The 21,673-nt window shown below is 39.9% G+C and overlaps 1 protein-coding gene across 1 annotated transcript in view; it reads left to right on the top strand.

Annotated features, from left to right (window-relative positions):
* Positions 1-21,673, top strand: part of LOC136691801 (copine-9-like) — a 127,329-nt gene that overhangs the window by 18,350 nt on the left and 87,306 nt on the right. Inside the window, exons 3-4 of the mRNA XM_066664615.1 lie at positions 14,994-15,040; positions 19,956-20,059. Coding sequence (XP_066520712.1) covers positions 14,994-15,040; positions 19,956-20,059 — 151 coding nt within the window. The remainder of the gene's footprint in view (positions 1-14,993; positions 15,041-19,955; positions 20,060-21,673) is intronic.

Below are 21,673 nucleotides of genomic sequence, written 5' to 3' on the forward strand. Positions count from 1 at the left end.
TGTAAGGGGAGGATGATTAATAGAGGAGTGTACACAGCTGAGGGAGCTATAGGTTTGAAGGCTAATTCCTTCAGTTCCAGCTAGGTGTTTCATAATGTAATCAGTATTGTGTGGATCTGAGGCTGGAAGCGCTTTAAAATTTGAAGATCTAATTATTTAGTTTATGAAAATTAAGGAATTTTTTTTCCTCTTTTTTCACCCTAAATTAATTCTTTAAAATATTTGACGGAATAAAATTGAGATGCACTGACACAAAGCAATCTTAGGCGCATTGCTTTTAAAGTGTTTATAATTCATAAAGAAGTGGGATTGGTAGACTTGTGTGTTTGTGTGAGATGAATGACTTCACAATGAGTAAACGTGGTGAGGTAGGTTGAGATTGACTTGTGTGAGGTTGTATTTTCAGAAGTTGTTTGTGTGAGAGGGTGATATGAGCCTGTGGTGTGCTGCTGCAGTTTGTGTGTGTGTGTGTGTGTGTGTGTGTGTGTGTGTGCATGTGTTAGTGGGGGGCTGATTTGTGGTCAGATGATTGTTGTTGTTTGTGTGTGACTAGGGCTGATGCTTTTTTTACAGTGAAGCAGCACTTTTTTGAAGATCAAGTGCTTCTATATTGCTGGAACTGTGTGTGGCCCTTGGCCTGGTAACGAGATGGAATTCTTTCAGAGTGGATGTGCGTGTGTTTGTGTCTGTATTATTACATTAAGCAGAGCAGTAAGTGTGCCCAAGGACTCTCAGTTTCTCCAGCAGTCCCACCAATACAAAAGTAATTAAAGCGCTGGCTGATAGGAGCCCAATTAGTTTTGCTCTTTCATCAGAGCTTCTGTGTGAACACACTGGCTCCCTGAACAGCCACACTCGGCCTCAGCTTCCCTCATTCCTTTAATTATTATTAACGCTAATTTAATTGCAGTTTTCTTTTTGTACAAGACAATTTTCATGTCTTAGACAAAACTGATTACTGGATCTCTACAGACCTGCATCACCTTTGTTTTCTTCCAGTCACATGGTATCCTTAGGGGCATTGCCATTGGTGGGTGTGGACCATGGCCCACACAGTCATCTGGAGTGCGAGTCCATGTGCGCAGACCCACTCTCCTTTCTGACTGTTCTGCACAAACAGTCTTTTTTTTTTTTTAACAGCAACGCTGAGAGCTGCAGGTCAGAGTTGAAACACTGGGAACTTAAAGCTGTGCTTTTAGATAGAACTAATGTTAGTACTGTGTCTTATAGAAAATACATTTCATTCACTCTCAACACATCTGTAATAAAGCCTCCCCAGTCCTCTGGAATTCTAAGGTTTGCATTTGTTTGTTAAACTAGTAAGAATTATTGTGCCCACCCACTTTTCGGCCTTGTCCACCCAAAGTCAATTTCTGGCTACGCCACTGGGTAACCTACTTGCTTAATGTTGTTGATATGGTGTGTTCGAATGGTCTTTGTAATCTGAGGAGGAGTTTAATGCATTGTAAATAAGTTTCATATTGTTTGAGTTTACCAGCTGATGTATCAGTCTCTATATTTACTTAAGCTGGAAAGCAGATGAAGTGAAATTAATGGTAAACTTATCAATTACTCATTAATTTCAAAGCTTTTTACTGTTGCATGCTACAGTCTGCACCCCTTATTTTGAAATGACAAAAGTAGTAAGACAAAATCATTCATAATCTTAAAAAAGGAAATGTTTTCAAAAAGTTGAAACAGGCAAAAATAAATAAGGCAAAAATAAATAAATAAATAAATTTTAAAAATCTATATCAGAGTTTGATTCAAAGTTTGCATCCCCCCTTTTTATTAAATATGATCTAATATCTTATATGTCCACCATTTGGCTTTAAATCTTTCTTCATCCTCTTTGGGTACCTTGGAAACAGCTTTTGTATCCTCACAAGTGTCATTTTATCTAATTCTTTTTTGATGAGCTGTCTCTCATGTACCGCTCTCTTCAAATCTATCCACAGATTTTCTGTTATATTCTGTCTGGGATCTGGAGACTGGCAACACTTTCACCTGAATTTTTTTTTTTTTAATTGTGCCTCAGTTAACTTTGCTTTATGATTTGTGTTATTGTCTTGTTGTGTGATTCAGCTGATGGTAGGAGGCTTTGCTCTAAAATCCGTTAATGTTGGCCCCAAAACCAGTGATCCTTCACAATGTTTTACTGTGGGGATGGAATTCTTCTCCTTATAGGCACAGTTGTTTTCTTACCACACAGAGTACCAGTGTGAAACAAGAGCGAAGAGAAATTAGCCATATAGCCATTGTCACAGAGGTTTTTTTTATGGTATTTCAAAAATAGGAAAGCCTAAAATATATACCCTTGTCATTGGAAGGTCTGGAGAAGCTTTTTTCTTTTAAAATGGAGTGTGGCAAAATGGAAGACTGTTCTGTGGTCAGATGAGTCACGATTTGAAGTTCTTTATGGAACACTGGGACGCCATGTCATCCAGACCAGAGAGGACAAGGATAACCCAAGTTGTTATCAACGCTCCGTTCAGAAGCCTGCATCACTGATGGTATGGGGTTGCATGAGTGCTTGTGGCATGGGCAGCTTGCATGTCTGGAAAGGCACCATTAATGCAGAGAACTATGTTCAGGTTCTAGAACAACATATGCTCCCATCTAGACATCATCTCTTTCAGGGAAGACCATGCATTTTTCAACAAGATAATGCCAGGCCACATTCTGCAGCAATCACAACATCATGGCTACGTAGGAGAAGGATCCAGGTACTGAAATGGCCAGCCTGCAGTCCAGATCTTTCACCTGTAGAGAACATTTGGTGCATCATAAAGAGGAAGGTGCGACAAAGAAGGCCCAAGACGATTGAACAGTTAGAGGCCTGTATTAGACATGAATGGGAGAGCATTCCTATTTCTAAACTTGAGGAACTGGTCTCCTCTGTCCCCAGACGTCTGTTCGGTGTTGTAAGAAGAAGGGGGGATGCTACACAGTGTTAAAAAATGGCCTTGTCCCAACTTTTTTGGGATTTGTTGACGCCATGAAATTTTGAAACAACATATTTTTCCCTTAAATGATACATTCTCTCAGTTTAAACTTTTGATCTGTGATTTGTGTTTTATTCTGAATAAAGTATTAGAGGTTGGCATCTCCACATCATTGCATTCAGTTTTTATTCACAATTTGTTTAGTGTCCCAACTTTTTTGGAATACGGTTTTTAGCTATTTATTACTGACTTACATTTCTTTAAGGGTCCGACTGATAAAATGGCGCTTTAACAAATGAACAGCGTCGTTCATTTCGAGTAACACCTTGCTGTGGTGTTCTGGCTTTAATCATCTAAAAATTTTGTCCGTTTTCGTGTAAAGCTAAAAGTCAGAAAGTCAGTAACGGTGAGATGTATCCGTGTATTCATGTCCTTATAGGGACAGACAAGATGACTTTCTGTTTGTTAAATATATAGTAGAAAACAAAAGGCTGAGTCACAGAAACATTCTCCAAACATAAAGAAGAGACTATGATAAATATTACCTCAACAACGTTCAACACATTTCTGTTTCAAGGCTCCAGTAAAACACTGAGCTGCTCACTGCGGTGGATGGTGGAGCATTGAAGCAGCATCCCAATTCAGCTCTCAAATCTCTGACCCCTTGAACACTTAAACCTTTGTGCCTTCTGCTCACTTTTCAAAAATGTTGAAATGATTTAGGCCTTATGGAAAGAAATGGGATGGATGAAAGCCTGCAGACAGCAAAATCCCAGACATTTTTGGCTATTTAGAAATCCCTGCTGGATACATTTTTGGGTCCCAAAAAGAGTACTTGTCCAGGGAAAAGAGGACATTTGGTCACTGCCAAATGGTTCCATATTTAGTTCCCGAACTGGAATGTGAAATATGGCTGAGCTAACAACAGACAGTGTAGCAGCGCCACCTTAAGTTCTCTCTGTGAAATATGGCTGAACTACTCCTACTTGTTCCTACTCGTGCATGCACGTTTCAACATTAGGAGTCTCTTACCTCTTCTAGGCCAGCCTGACAGGTGGTCTGGCAAATATCAAGAAAATGGCCCCATCAGATCTCATTATATTGTTCCAAATCCACCTGTTTTTTCATGTGCTCTTTAACACAATTCAAGTCTGAGCATTTTGTCTATAAGTAAACAATGGCTTCCCGTGTGTTCCCAAACAAACCAGACCTGTGTCGACCGGACTTCAGTCTGGAGATGTGGAATTTTATTTCATATATCTCTAAGCAATTTTCCAGATATTTGCAGTGCTCTGACACAAATGTCTTAGAAGTCTTTTCAACAACTTTTTTCTTCATTTTTGACTTCTTTCTAGAGTCTTCATGTGTCCACATTTCCTCCATTACTGGATTGTGTTAAAGACCATGAAGCTCCTTGTATCACAAAAACTCTGAAAAAGTTTGTTGTTTTTTTTTCTAAAGTCTTCTGACAGCTGTTTTCTTGGTCCCAACTTTCTTGCTCTCTGCAAAATGCTGCTCAAAATTTAAACTGCAAGCCACAACTGATGCACTGATGTTGATACCTAATGTTGATGCAGAACATTGAGCTTTTAAAGAGGACTGTTGACTTTGTAATGAATATGTAATGTTATTTTGAAGAATAATGGAAGTTGAGTGTAACTAGAATTTTTTTATCTTAATTAAGATGTGTGAGGTTTGAGTAGCATGCTGAAGTTAAGGGAAAAGGTCTGTTTAACTGCAGTGATGTTTGGCAAGTTATAAGCCAGATATTATAAACACATGGACTTTCCAACACGGGGCAACAACACTCTGGACCAGGTCTTCACCACACGGAGAGGAGCTTACAAAGCCCTGCCCCTCCCCCACCTTGGCACCTCTGATCACCTCACTATTATGTTAATGCCAGCTTTCAGAACACTGGTTAAAGTCAGTTCTAAACCAGGTACGGGTGTGGCCGGATGGCTCATCAGAGGCACTTTAGGACTGTTTTAGCACCACACACTGGAATGTGTTTAAAGTGGCTGCTACTTACAACAACTCCACAGATATTCAGGAGTACACAGAAACTGTCTCTGCTTACATCACCAAGTGCATTGATGATGTAACTGTCCTCAAGACCATCACCATTCGTGCCAATCAGAAGCCATGGCTGACAGGTGAGGTCCAAAAGTTGCTGAAGGTTAGAAATGCTGCCTTAAAAGCTGGAGACCAAGCAGGCCTGAAGACAGCTAGGGCCAACCTGTCCCGTGGCATCAGAAAGGCAAAAAGGCAGCACTCCAAGAGGATAGCCCAACGCTTTAGCGACAGCAGAGACACTCTGAGCCTGTGGCAGGGAATTCAGTCCATTACGGATTACAAACCCCCACCACAGACCTGTGACAGCACCTCTTCTCTGCTGAACAACCTCAATGGGTTCTTCGCTCGGTTTGAGGCACTAAACCACACCCCGGCACATAAATCCACCCCCCGTTCTGGAGACCAGGTGCTCACACTGTCCTCAGACAAGGTGAGGAATGTATTCAGCAGGATCAACGCTCTGAAAGCTCCTGGACCTGACAACATACCTGGTCGTGTGCTGAAGGACTGCGCCGGTGAACTTGCAGAGGTGTATTCTGACATCTTGAACACCTCACTGAATCAGGCTGTGGTCCCTGTATGCTTCAAAGCCACCACTATAATCCCTGTCTCAAAGAAGTCATCACCCTCCTGTTTCAACGACTACCGCCCGGTTGCACTTACCTCCATCCTCATGAAGTGCTTCAAGCGGCTAGTCATGCAACACATCAGGTCTTCCCTACCCCCCTCCTTGGACCCCTACCAGTTTGAGTTTTTATTGATTTCAGTTCTGCATTCAACACAATCATCCCCCAACAGCTTATTCAGAAACTGGACAGACTGGGACTGAACACATAAATGTGCAACTGGCTGCTTGACTTCCTGACTGGAAGACCACAGGCAATATGGTTTGGCAGTAACTCGTCCAGCACCATCCCCAAGGATGTGTGCTGAGCCCCCTTCTGTTCACTCTGCTAACCCACGACTGCTCTCCATCACACACCTCCAACTTCTTCATCAAGTTTGTGGATGACATGACTGCGGTAGGCCTCATCAGCAACAACGATGAGTCACACTACAGGAGCGAGGTGAGCCGGCTGGCCTCTTGGTGCAAACACAACAATCTCTGTCTGAACACTGAGAAGACCAAGGAGATTGTTGTGGACTTCAGGAGAACCCACACACAACATGCCCCTCTATCCATCAACGGGGCTGCTGTGGAGAGGGTGAGCAGCACCAAGTTCCTGGGTGTGCACATCACAGGGGACCTCTCCTGGACCATCAACATAGCATCACTGGCCAAGAAGGCTCACCAACGGTTCTACTTTCTCCGCAAGCTAAGAAGAGCAAGAGCTCCCACCCCATCATGATCACCTTCTACAGTGGGGCCATCGAGAGTATCCTGACTAGCTGTTTCACTGCATGGTATGGGGCCTGCACAGAATCCTGCTGCAGAACCCTCCAGTATATTGTGAGAACTGCTGAGAAGATCATTGGTACCTATCTCCCCTGCCTTCAGGACTTATACAGCTCCCGTCTCCTACGAAAAGCCCTCTGCTTGACAGGTGATCCCACCCACCCGCTACACAGCATCTTCAGCCTGCTGCCATTAGGGCAGAGACTGCGTAGTCTCAGGGCTAGTACCAGCAGACTGAGGGGATAGCTCCTTCCATCAGGCTGTGAGAATGCTGATCTCTCTCCCTGCTCCACCCCCCACCCCCCCTCACTTCTGCCCCCCACAGACACTACCCAACTGTGACTTTGAAAATCCGGCAGTTATCAATCACTTTAACCAGCCTCCAGGCTTCATATCCCTGTATTTGCACTACTGTTGACAGTGGTTCTGTTTATATTGGTTAAATTGTTGTTATACAATTATCTTGCACTATTGTCTACTCTGCCTTGTACATCCAGCATCCTAACTCCTCCTATTACAATAATCTTGCACTATTGTCTACTCTGCCCTGTACATTCAGTATCCTACCTCCTTCTATTACAATTTTTTGCACTATTGTTTACACTGCCTTGTACATCTATTATCCTACCTCCAAATCAGGTTATTGTCTTCAGTCAGTGTCCCATTGTCTCATGTATGTCTTCTTGTCTTCTGTTTGTTCACTTTCATATATTTATATACTTAGCTTAGTTGAATTTAATCACTTTTTTGTTAAATGTTACTGCATCTTGGAGAGGAGTGTAACGTAATTTCAATCCTTTGTATGTCCTGTACATATGCTGAATTTACATTAAAACTCTCTGGACTCTTGACTCTTGATATTGGCATTATCCATGTGTATATGCTCACAGAGCTTTTGATATTTATCAATTTAATCCTTATCATATATCTACAATCCAACTTACATTTGTACAAGTGTGTAGTTGTTTCACTATTTACAACTGCTGGATCTGCAGGTTAATCATTTAATAAATATAATTTATAATAAGAGTAATACTGCTCCTATTCCATATTCATATTGTATGCATATTACAATGTGTTTCATGTTGTACTTAAGATACCACTCAAGAATATAACTCCAAATAAGAAAAGGTTAGAATCGTATGGAAATTTAGAACAAGTCATGTGATAAAACATAAACATTTTGACGTGAGGGTGAATGTAATTAGGATTTAGTGCAAAAGCAACATTAGGACAAGGCTAGTCTTTTAAAAGCAAAAATGGCAGGGGCTCTTCTCTATGCCAACAGATGAATGATAATTTTATTGAAATGTTTAAAAACAATGTTTCTCAAAGAAACCTAGGAAACGATTAGGATATTTCACTGTCTAGTGTGCATCACATAATCAAAAGTTTCACAAAATCTGGAGAAATTTCAGTGCATAAAAGCCTAACCTGAATAGACGTCATCTCTATTCCTTCACATGATACTGCATCAAGAACCGTCATTAACTTGAAGCCCATATCGCCATATGATCTCAGGATTACCATGGCAAACCTTTTTCGAGCACTAAAATACATAGTCACATCTAGAAATAGCAGTAAAAACTTCACTACACCCAGAGGAAGCCTTATGTTGACTGTGTCTAGAATCGAGGTGAACTTATCTGGGCTGTAAAGCATCTGGGATAGACCAGTGCACAGTGGAAAAAATGTACTATGGTCAAACTGATCAATATTTTAAGTCCTGTTTGGAAGAGACATACACCATGTGCTCTGGAGCAGACCTTTCGGAATTTTACCAACAGCCAGTCCAAAACGGCTTGTCATGAAATGTGGATTTTTCAAAGGTAACTAATACTTCTGCGACGGCACAGTTCCATACATACCACAGTATACAACAATATATGCTGCTCAGGGGGCCCCATGTATATTTAAAAAAAACAATGCAAAACCACCTTCTGCATGCATTTAAAACGCATGGATGTAGACAAAAAGAGTGGGGGTGCTGAGCTGGCCTGTCAGTAGCCTGAAGTGTGCCTTATAGAGAATGGCTGGTGCATTTTGAAATGTAAAATGCAACAGCGAACACTTTGTACTGTTACACATTTTAAGATTTGTTTGCAAAACTAATGGGACAAAATGACACCTGAAACAGATGTCTTTCAATTTTTAAACATAATTTAGCTTTTGTGAAGGCTGATGAAAATATTAATTTGTTCATGGTACATGATCATTAGTTTTTGTAAAAACAGTAACATTCATTAGTTAAAACATCAAATGTGTGGTTGTATTGTTTTCATAATAATACAGATGAAAGAAAATGTACAAATAGCTGCTTACGTTTTTTATTTGCATTTGTTTTATTCTCCCAACATTTATATATTACTTAAGTAATACAGTTAGAACAGTAAACACATTTATTAAACTGCAATAATACAAAGTCTATTTAAGTTATTTTAGGAAAGTATGGGCACTACACAATCATCAAAAAATCATGGATGAATCAACTTCTTCTGTTGTCATAATATTAATGCCATATAATCTGGTCAAGGCGGCAAGGTGGAGCAGCAGGTAGTGTCACTACTGGGTTCGAGCCCTGCTCCGGGTCACTGTCTGTGCTCCTTTGGTGTGTTCTCCCTGTGTCTCCCCATTCCTGCCTTGTGCCCAGTAATTCCAAGTAGGCTCTGGACCCACCGTTACCCTGAACTGGATAAGCGCTTAAAGAGCTCTTAATGAAATGAAAGAATAATCTAGTCTATGTGCTTTCTGGCAAACTTTAGTCTTGCCCTGATTTTTGACAGCAAGGGTTTCCTCCTTGTCTGAGGTTTAAATAAGACAACCTCCACCAATGTACTCTTTAATGATGGTCTAATAATTTGCAGCTCATTTTGTGCATCTGATTCTAAATTTATACATTTTTAACCGTATTAAATAATAGGGGTGTCCTAGCTTTTTCCTCACAAGAGGAGTGTTTATAAGTAGTTTCTTCAATTTTATTTGTTTAGTTGTATAAGCTCCATCACTCAATACTGCAATACTGTTCTTAATGTGTTTGAGTCTTGGGCTGTGCAGAGTTAGGGCTGGTGCACAGTTCTATACAGTGAATAGCCCTATTGACTGGTACTGTATATAGAATGAATATAGAGTGATAAACATATATATATAGAATATAGAAGAATAATCTAGTCAATAAGAGGAGCAGTGCATGCGATGCTTGACCTGAAACATGGCCTATGAGCACAGCCATTGACATATGAGCCTCAGGATTCCTATGATATGTTGCACTTGTAAGTTGAATTATCAGCTAAGCTCAAACATCTGCTTGTTTTCACATCATGCATCACAGTATTAATAGTTCGTATATTGTTCAGGGCGGTAAAACTGCACTCGTTTTGACATAACTTTGATAAATAAGGACTATTCTCTATGCTCTAAGGGTGTTAGTTTCCATTATGTGATGATTGCCTCCGTCATCAGTTTGAGTCGACTGAAGTGAAATCCACAGGAGGAATACAAGACAACTTCTGAGCTCTATTTCCAGATTGAGGCCATTAATGATGGTGAAGGCCATATACAGTAGAACCAAGTGGGAACTAGTGCACTCTGAGGGCAAAAGGGCAAGGGGTAAAGCCTCCCGGGGTGTCTCTGTGCATGAGCTTGGTGTTAAGGCATCATTAGAACCTGACCCTCAGAAACTTGAGTGAACTGTGTGCTAGTACAGTTGCAGCTCAGTGTAGAATGCAGCTTGATTTGTGCTCCTCTTGGGTTTTCTTTTATTTATGCGTGACCCAAATTTCCCCTATGAAGCTCCAGTCGTGACTGGTTTACTTCAAAAAGGACATGCCAATCAACTGTACAGCAGCAAGTGTCCTATTGACATTATAATGTATAGAATAAAGCACTTTTGTAAGAAATATAATTTTTTCATACTAATAAACTATTTGCTACCTGACCACTTCTGCAGTTGTGAATTGTGAATTTACATTTACATAAAAATGTACATTTCTTGTGAGGAAAAAGTTAGGACACCCTATGCCCTAATAGCTGGTATTTCCCCCTTTGGCTGAAATAACCTCAGTTAGATGTTTCCTATAACCATCTACCAGTCTGAGGGGTTTCTTGAATGCACAGATCACCCCATAGCATCTCAGTAGGCTCTGATTTGGCCATTCCAGAACTCTCCATTTCTTACTTTTGAGCCATTCCTTGTGAATTTACTGGAATGTTTGGCTCATGGTCATGTTGCATGGTCCACATTCACTTCAGCTTTAGTTTTTGGAAAGATAGTCTTACATTTTCCTTAAGCATCCTCTGATACAATGAAGAATTCATAGTAGATTCTATGATGGAGAACTTGCCAGGCCCCTGCTGCAGCAAAGCAGCCCCAAACCATGACATTTTCACCTCCCTGCTTCATGGTTGGAAAGGGTTTCTTGTGCTCAAATGCTGTGCTGGTCATCTTCTGTTACTATGCACAAATAGTTCAGCTTTGGATTCATCTGTCCAAAGCACATTGCTCCAGAAGTCCTGTCTATGTGCTTTCTGGCAAACTTTAGTCTTGCCCTGATTTTTGACAGCAAGGGTTTCCTCCTTGTCTGAGGTTTAAATAAGACAGCCTCCACCAATGTACTCTTTAATGATGGTCTATTAAAATTGGCAGCTCATTTTGTGCATCTGATTCTAAATTTATACATTTTTAACCGTATTAAATAATAGGGGTGTCCTAACTTTTTCCTCACAAGAGGAGTGTTTATAAGTAGTTTCTTCAATTTTATTTGTTTAGTTATATAAGCTCCATCACTCAATACTGCAATACTGTTCTTAATGTGTTTGAGACCACAACTTGGGCTGTGCAGAGTTAGGGCTGGTGCACAGTTCTATACAGTGAATAGCCCTATTGGCTGGTACTGTATATAGAATGAATATAGAGTGATAAACATATATATATAAGAGAGAGGGAGAGAGAGTGGCCATCACACAGCTACAGGGTCCCGCTCTGGGTGACTGTCTGTGAGGAGTCTGGTGTGTGTAGATATATCAGGGTTCATTCCATACACCATACACCAAACACATCAATGTTAATTCCCTATATAAATATCAGGGTTCATTAAATATTTCCTGTTTGTCTTGCCATTATTTTTATACTGCTGTTGTATCAATAGCAACCAATAGTAACCACAAATAGTCAAAGGCACACACAGCAGTGCTACTGGAGTTTTTAATTACAGTGTCTACTCACTGTCTACTCTGTTAGACACATCTAACACATTTGTCCACCTTGTAGATGTAAAGTCAGAGACAGTAGCTTCTCTGTTGCTGCACAGTTTGTGTTCATTCTCTAGTTTTTGAGAATGATTCACCAGCCAAATCATACCTGCTCTGTGGTGGTCCTGCCCATTGAAAAACAGGGTGAAATCCAGCAAAAAAGTATTCAAACAACAGATGGACCACAGACTGTAAAACTTTATAGTGCTCCTATATGGTCAATGGAGTGAGAGAGAATGGAAAGTGACTGTAGAAACAAAGGTGGTCATAATATTATGATTATTATTATACAAGAACAAGCTGTTGGCGTGCGTCAGTGTTCAGCTAGGCTATGATAACTAACACACACACACTCACACACACACACACACACACACACACACACACACATCCTGTAACTGGTTTCAGATTAGCCCCTTGCTGGTGTTTGGAGCTGCTGCTTTCTCACAGTAAGGGTCTTTACTTTGAGCTCACAAACATAAGAGCTTATAAATGCTGTAGAATATTGCAGTGAGTGCTCATACACACACATCAGCACATACTTGGATTGAGATGCTGACAGTGAATTGGAGGCTAATCTGTGTGAACTGAAGTCTTTGTGTGTGTGTGTGTGTGTGTGTGTGTGTGGGTTGGGTATAATGATCGGTCAGAGAGGATGTCCTGCACTTCAAACCCTGACCAGACTGAGTATAAAGGGGAAACCCTGTGAGTGTGCTGCTCTTTCATCTCTCTCTGCTCTCTCTCCATCCTTCCATCCGCTACAAATCCAACAGTGTGGAAAAGTGAGAGGAGCTATAAGAGTTATTAAAAAAAACAGATGCCTCCCTGGAAAGAGCCTCAAGGGATATGTGTGTGTGTGTGTGTGTGTGTGTGTGACATGAATATACACATGTTTTATGTATCTTTACTCTGAAGATTAAAAGTGGACCTTTCTGAATCTAAGATGATTTCAAAACATAGTTAATTATCAATATTTAGTTTTGTTTAAAAGGCACATTTTACCAGAAGTGGAACCGTTTTGTACTTACATATAATTTTGAAAGATTTGATCTCACTATTATTGGATCTTTAATAAAATATGGTGTGGTGTAGCATATCAGCACTGTCTGCCAAACCCCTCCTAGATCCAAAATGTTAACTTTGCAAGACAAGGAAATATCTGAATAGCTTTCCCGGCAAGTTAAGGTAAGAAGATTATATTTCAGGTAATTAAAAAAAAATGTATTCATCATGAAATTTTACGACAAAGGGCAGCTGACATTTTCAGATTAAGACAGAAAATACAAAATGACCAAAATGAGAATTTGGAGTGCAAATATGACCTTACAGTGTGTGGGTGTGTTAAGTTAACTAGGTTTGGGTATTAAAGAAAGAGGTTAATTGAAAATGTTATTATGGGTACTGGATTTTCCTCTGCATTAAATCCACTGTAGACCTTACTCTAAGTACATGAATTTCCATCTGCACTATTTAAACACTGGAGGTATTCCCGTTACGCTCTACCACTCTCCTTACACAGCCTTATCTCTGTATGAAGCTCACAGGAATCACTTATCCGCCACTAGCACAATCCCCCCGGACCACCCGTCCTCTTTTCTCTTTTCTCCTTCACTTCTTTCCTCCTGTTCCCTCCATCTCTGTATTTATTCATTTAACATGGTCCTGTTTATGATTTGCTTTGAAGAGGAGGTGGGAGCTCAGAGGCCAGAGCTGGGGCCGGAGTGTTACGCCTGGCTGCTCGGGCGTGCACACTGCTGGCATTATGCTGATTGCTTTCTCTACAGCCTTGCTTTTGGCTTTGATGTAAAGTTATAGTGATGAGGTTTTGAGAGGGCAGTAGAGGAGACGAGGAAGAGGGAGGAGAAGAATGTAGCAATGCACTCAGCTCACAATTTGATTTGATTGATGTTACTAGGTGCAGGAATTTGTGTTCTTATGATATTTGGTAGGAATGAAGAATGACAATTCCAATCACATTGTTGCACAACATAATAAAATAGAAGAGTGATGTGTGGATTTTTAGGAAACAGGTGTTTAGACATGGTTAATTGTTAAAAGAACAGCTAATTGATCTGTTAATTTACAGCAATGCACTGTTCACAGTTGTCACAGACTTGCAGCATACTATTACAATAATGTGATCCACAGTTATCTCCTAGAAAAAAGAGGAATGGCAAAGAGTAAATAGCTCATAATGAGTTGTTTACTCTAAAAGGGGGCAGACACACAAGAGCTGAAATCACTGAGGGGAAGGGGGTGGGCTTGTAGAATAATGGACAAACCAATGAGAATTTAAAGCTCTGTACTTCAGAGTATTTTATATTGGTCCATGTAGAGCAGCAGGAAGGTACAGGGGGAGCCATGGCCAAATCGTTAGAGAAGCAGGCTTGGAACCAGAAGGTCAGCAGCTTGATCCCTGTGACCTATAAGAAAAATTGGGGGAGTGAAAGCCATATTTATATACAGGTGTACAACATATACATCGATATAACATATTCATAGAAGCATTCCCAAATGACCTATAAATATGTGAAGAATATTTACCTTCTTCTTTAACCATTTTGGATATGATTATGTTTTTCACAGCAGCAACATTATTATTCTGTGTATACAAATCTGCAAAGACAGAGTGACCTGCAGGTGACATTTGTTCATAATTAAGCTAAGCAGTGTAAATGACGTAATAATATGTGGCAATGACTTAATAAGTCTTGGGAATGAGACAACAAATAAGTTTCATTTCTTTCTCTTGATTATGTAGTAATGAGCCTTAATTTTATAATGAAGGCATGCCACCAGCAGGCTTGTGCACTAATTCACACATGTTGACATTAATATCAGAGAGAACAGGCTCTGAGGGCAGAAGTGGGTGGGAAATATACACACTGTAAAAGTCGATGAAAAGTTCATGTACTTTCTCACCTGGCTGAACTCCATGAATGTCACAGTTCTTATTACATGACTTTTGCAAACTCTTCCTCTTGTTGGTAATGTCCCACACTGACTTATTTTGTGATGTGGACAGATGTGTATGAATTGATGCTGTACATTTTCTTAAAAATGCATGTTTATAAGTTTGTGTAAATATTTCACATCAGTGGGATGCTACTTTGGCTCTTATTCCCTTAATTGTGTTGACAGAGAGTGTTTGAAAAGGTCATATCTATCTCGCAGAGGAGATATTTGACTGCACTTAATTTGCTGTGGCATTTCATTTCACATTGACTCTTGAGTCCTCTAATCTCATGTTCTCTCTCTCTCTCTCTCTCTCTCTCTCTCTCTCTCTCTCTCTCTCTCTCTCTTTCTCTCTCTCTCTCTCTCTTCCACAGTTGTCGTGTTGTACATACAGGGCATAGGTTCAAAAGAGTGGAGAGAGGTGAGTCTGATTTTTTTTAATCCATTATCCTAAGCTTTGACTATAGTAAAGAGTGCACTGTATGAAATCAGGGGTTCAAATCAGGATTCACCCCCCTTTGCTGCAGCAAGAGCTTCTCCTCCTCAGGGAAGGCTGTACGCTAAATATTAGAACAATTAAATAATAACAATTGATGGTATTCAGCCACAAGAACATCAGTGAGTTCGGGTTCTGTCTTTGGATGTTTAGTTCTGGATCACAAACACCTCTCCAACTCATTCTAGTATTGGATGGTAAAGTGCATGTGCAGCGGCTCCACGGCATGGTGGGCACAACTGAAGATCTGAGTCTTCAATGGATGCACCTTAAAGTACCTGCTGTAACTAACTGTAGGTGTCCACAAAGTACTGGATATATTGTGTAAGTGTGCGGTGTAAGAAAGTATGAGGCACAGCTTAACACAGGGTATATTGGATAAATGTTTCTCGGTTATTCACCTTCTGTACTATAAAATTAATATTTTTCATTAATGTTTGTGATTACTGTGTTTCTGTCTAATTCATAGAATTCAATCATATTAATTTAGTCTGGGTGGATATGGTGTTGGATATGGAATTAATTTAGAGAATTCAAAGTAGCTAGAATACACATGGAGAGGTTAGTGTAAAACAGTGTTACAACTGACCGCATAGTTTGCTTCATAAAAGTGTATATACACAGATAATTTATATATAGTAAAAAAAATTGTCAAAATATTAAAACTCGCCTTGATTCTACATTCATTTTTCATTTTATCATCTCCACTTATTACATAGGGCCGTGTAGACTCTGTTTTTCAATATAGACCCCATTTTGTCAGGACCACAGGAAGTAAAGTAAAGGTATATTTTGGGTGATCAGTCAGTTGTCCAGTGATAGTGGCACGTTGGTGTATATTAAGTTGGTCCAGTTCTGAAATTATAGAGCTGTAAGATCCACCTGTACAATAATTGGAGGTGCACATGGAAACATGGAGGTGCTTTGCTGTTTTAGTTTGAGCCCAACTCTCCTTACTTTTGGCTGGAAGTACATTCATTTTCCTGTGACTTGTGACAGTAACTGGGGTGAAATAAAATGTGATGCCTTTATTTAAATGGAAATGCACAGACAACTTGGAATGGTAAGAGTGTCCTTTCAGTGAGTGCGTTTGATGGGGTTTCAGGAGTCAAGTTTCTTACGAGAAAATGAATCACAGTGTGGAGCCCTAATGGACACCTAGAGGAAGTGGATGGGCTGAGTGAGAAATCAAAGATGCTGATTTTACAGTTATCTCCTCCTTACTGAATCTGCACAAGAGGAAAGAGAATGGCTGAAATGGGAGAAGTGTGGTTGCAGTGTTATCGCATCTCCTTCACACACACATTTAATTTGTGCTTTGTGGGACTATCAAAGGCTCACTGTGGAGAAAGCTGCAGGGTGTCAGTCAGTCTGCCTGAGACTCTGTCACTACATCAGTGATACTACACCTTACTGTCATCAGTACATTAATCAAAGTAATCTTAATACACACACACACACACACACACACACACACACACACACACACACACACACTAACATAACAGTGTAGATTAATTTAATTGTCCTGAAATTTGACCTTGTGTTTTATAGTGAAAATCAAGGTTTGTCCCTCGTTAACATGGTCATGTTGTTATTTTTTATATGCTAGCAGACATATGAGCAAAATGCTTGTTTGAATACATGGCCAGGAGACACTCACCTTTTGTGAGAAGCTGTTTGTTTGTGAATATTTCTCAAAGCGTACATGTTTATTCACTTTACAGGAAGTGCAGTGAATGAAAGTGAAAGTCTTTAATTTGTTTGCCAGATCGGAACGCTGCCAGCGCTCTCCCACAATGAGCTCTTGCCAGAATGAAACACAGCCGGGACCGCCCCATATGTTTCCATCCCCCGTCTTCTCTAAGTCCACACACCCTCAGGGTGTTATGAGATATATATATGTCTGTGTGTTGTGACTGCAGGTCAGAGGTGATCTGCAAATGCTTGTGTGGCAGCAGTTGTGGATATATCTTTCTTGTGAACACAAACACTCTGGAACAGTGTAGATGGAGTAAACAGGCTGCTAGAAAGTGCATCTTTCCCTGAGCCTTCCAATTGTCATTGGAAGAACTGCCAAATTGACCAATTTTCCATTTAACCCTCTTTGAAAATGCCACTCAGGCACCAACTGTTCTGGCTTTAGGCGGATCATCTGTTGACCGAATCATTTTTAGATCCAGCAATGTGATAAGGCAGAAGAGGGCTGTCAAAAACTTTTGGATAGCACACTCTTAGTGCAAATAAATGTGTGAAGAGCCCTGTTAAAAACTTTTCCTGTGTGAATATGAAAGGCTTTTAATGCTAATCTCTGGCTGAATGGACTGCCATTGTTAGCTCAAATATACCTGATGGCATTATCATCTTACAGCTCAGGGCTACCATGGTGCTTGTAACCTAGTTCCACAAAACTTTGCAATAGCAATGTGGTGTGTGTGATTTTTTCCATTTTTAAAGGAAGGGTATAATAGCTGTTTTTTTTTTCTTCTGTCCCTTGGAATGCATTCTCTGTGGCTCTCTGGCTCCTCCTGGGCAAAGCAACCATGCCGGATGATACTTTGTTCCACTTTAAGTGTGTCGCCTGCTACCAGAATGAGGAATTTGAATTTTATGTGTCTCTTTATTCATAAGATGCCTTTAACCTACATTTTATATAGAAATATCTTCCTCAAATGTGATTATATACTGCTTACATCTACATACAAAATGACTTTATAATGTACACCAGAAAAAAAACAAGAAATGTTGCTGAATAGCAAATCATATCACATTTAATCTGAAAGGTTGCTCTGAAAATACACATTACACCTTCCATCACACACTAATGTCTTTCAGTATGTGTTCCTGTACTTCATTACTTTCACTTGTTCTCTATTGAATGTTGTTAGCAAGCAAATGAGAATGATGCAACGGAGAGTCAGGCTTTCCCCATTGTCTCTGTGTCACAATCTGACACACACACACACGCGCGCACACGCACACAAACAGCTGCCAGAGTCTGGTTAATGAATCTTGAGACTCTGACACTAAAGTGTCCTCTACATATGAAATGAAGAGCATGGCAGTATTAATGGGAGCTCTTGAGAGAATGAAATACAGTAGATAGCAGTAAGGGTACCTTAATCTCCCAATGGAAAAAAATCAGAGATTTTTCTTTTGCTCGGGGTAGCTGCTTCCACATAAAGCTCACCTGCTGTGCTCCTGCCTCTCCTGCCAGCCTCCACCCTACAGGAGGTGGAGAAAAGGCAGGCAAGTACCTGTCTTTTAGGGATCCAACCTTTTTTTGGAGAAGTTGGGAGAAATAGGACTATTGCAAGCAGACCTTAAGTGAGAATATCCTATGTCCCCATGTCCCCATGAATGGTTTTATGTTAATGCCAGGCTAGCGGAAATGTTCATGAACTTTTTATGACATCTGTTACTTAGAATTAAATTCTTGTAACACATTCTTAACATATGTCCTGATTTCTGTTTTGTTATTTCACCATTATCCTTAAATGAAAGAAGCAAGGCTTAATGCTAATCTCTTTTCACAGACATATCTAGGATTTCTAAAATGTCTGGAGTAATGGTTTTTATGAAATTGGCCCTACACAGCAAATTCACCAGTGTTAAATCAACACCATTAGTGTAAAAATGTAAATTGTCAACATTCTCAGTGTTAATTTAACACTAATAGTGTTGATTTAACACTGGTGTATTTGCTGTGTACCCTTTAGAAATTCAAATTGCTAATTTATCCTAATAATTTAAACACCTGATTTAAAATTATATTTTGTTTTCACTAGTTTGAATTATTTTATTTTCCACAAAAACACTGACATAAGGTCTTTAGCTACATTTTCAGAGATTAAACCCATAGCTGTATGATTCTATGAAATATAAATGTACCAAAAACGACAAACATGTCATTTTTAGTTCTCAGTAGTCAGTTGTCCTCCTCTGAAGGCCATGAAGGCCCTGAGGGGCACTGGTGGGAGGCGTGTTGAGGAGATGATGGAGATCTGGAAAAAGGTTGTTTGATCCCAGAGTGTCTTCTTTTTCTCTGTAGAGCTCCAGCCGTTTCTGTGAATTCCTTTTGAGTAGAATCAACAAGATGATGAAAATGCAGAAGGCTTGAGTTGTCAACCTAAAAACAAGACTCACTTTGATGCTGCAGTCTGAGAACTAACATCATGGGCCATGCTTGCATACTTTTGGGCATTTGCGCCCCTGCAAACAAAGACATTAAGTTGTAGATATTGAGTGAATAATTAAAATCCATTTGGGTTTCATTTTATCGTGCTACAACACATATACCTCTGATCCACTATAACCATATCATACACTTGCAACTGGATGCTGATACCTGTTACTAAGCTTTCTAGATCTTAGTCTTCAAAATTGCTCTACAGTATTTAATACACTGACAAATATTTTAAATCCTCTCCGTTTTTACAATTTAAATATAGACCTTTGAGAAATGTATGGGATTAAAGGGTATTGCAGGTATAGGCTAGATGTGAGTTGGATCTGTAATGTGGACTTTAAGTCTGTGTGACTGATAGCTGGCTCTGAGGCTGTAGGGGGTTTAGGTGTTCTCAGGTATAGAAGGAGATCGATAGCCCATCACTGCCTCATAAAGAGCATGCAGCCCATTGGCTGATGGAAATAGGAGCTCTGTACTCAAAGTTAGTGTGGTGACTGACAGAAAAGTTTTCAGCTACTCAGTGAGAAAATGCCCCACTGCAGAAGAATCTAAGCAATGTAATAGTGTAGTAGAACTAACACTGGTGAATTATAGACACAACATTAAAGCCTGACCTTTACTTCCTCTATGATTCATTTGTATCTTTTCCAGTTTGGCAGAACAGAGGTGATTGACAACACGCTGAATCCAGATTTTGTACGGAAGTTCGTTTTGGATTTCTTCTTTGAGGAAAAGCAGAATCTTCGGTTTGACGTGTAAGTGGATACTTTTATCTCTTTCAGAAGTGTGAATGTTTTCAGGAAAGTTTTAAGTTCTTGGCCTATTATAATCACATCTAAAAACCTGATGCATTGAATTTAATTACCAAATGCATACATGATTGCCAATACATTACATCAAAGAGTTAATTTTCACAGTGTCATTGTAGGGAGTAACCAATTAAACTTGAACATTTTAAAATATATATTTCTGTGAAAATTCGTTTTCAACATTTTTTTTACCATTTTGAAAATAATATTTTCATTTATTATTATTATTATTATTATTATTATTATTATTATTATTTGTAGCTAAAGCAATTATTACTTTGGGTGCACGACTGGAATCAGTCAAGAACAGAATTAGCAGATTTCTGCTTTTGTCTGTTCTGTTTAAGTGCTGAACTTGACTGCTGCTTTGATATTTATATGAAAATTGTGTAGCATAATCACTGTATACAGATACCACTCTTCATTATTTGTTGTCCAGCCAAAAGTGGCATGCTATATTGCTGTAGAATTAAATATATATGTTAAAATATTTGGTCAGGGCATTGGTCTTATGTGTTTATTACAATTACAATTCCTTTTGGAAGAACATCCTTCAGTGGTTTCAGTGAAATCTGAAGGGACCTGAAGCATTTCTCAGCTGTCAGCATTCGTTCAGTGATGAAGAGGCCAGTCCAGTGTTCTGGGAACACCAACAGATTCTTTCGGTCTGATTTCATTTATTTCATTTAATTTTCAGTTCACTTCCTTACTGGTCCACATCCTTTTAGACCCACACTGTGGAGATACAATTTCTTAGTGGAAGGATTGGACAGAAAGCTGTAGATTATTTCAGGTAGAGAAACACAAAGAAAAATCTAACCCTAACCTTAACTTTAAGGGCTACTTTTGCTTTGGGAGTCCCCTTGTTAGGAGACTGGTATATGCCCCATTTTTTTCTCCATTATTAAATTATTTTATTGAACTCCAAATTTGGAAACACCTTCTTTTACATTGAGTTTCCTTTGATTGTCCATGTTTAATCTCCTTTTAAAATGAAGAACATGTACGTAATGGCGGATTTTACTGGACATTTAATTACTGGTCTCTTATTGGGCGGCACGGTGGTGCAGCAGGTAGTGTCTCAGTCACACAGCTCCAGGGACCTGGAGGTTGTGGGTTCGAGTCCTGCTCCGGGTGACTGTCTGTGGGGAGTTTGGTGTGTTCTCTCCATGTGTGTGTGTGTGTGTGTGTGTTGCCCTGTGAGGGACTGGCGCCCCCTCTAGGGTGTGTACCTGCCTTGCGCCCAGTGATTCTGGGTAGGCTCCAGACCCACTGCGACCTTGAACTAGATAAGCGGTTACAGATAATGAATGAATGGTCTCTGACTTTGGGCAGCACTGTTTGCCTGACTCATTATACTTAATGGAACACTAGGTAAGATTTGGGTATTTTGCTCCTGGGGCTCCCTCTTGAGTAACTGATTATACAGCACTTTATTGAAATCAGTGGAGAGTGGAGGAGGGAGGTGGATGGTTTCCTGCCCTTCTCCAAAAGTTATGTAGTGCTGTTTCTGCAGTGCTGAGCCCAGAGTAGCAATGATAGAGACCCTATTCTCCCTAT

The sequence above is a fragment of the Hoplias malabaricus genome, chromosome 3 (assembly GCF_029633855.1).
Source record: "Hoplias malabaricus isolate fHopMal1 chromosome 3, fHopMal1.hap1, whole genome shotgun sequence".
Classification (NCBI taxonomy): Eukaryota; Metazoa; Chordata; class Actinopteri; order Characiformes; family Erythrinidae; genus Hoplias; species Hoplias malabaricus.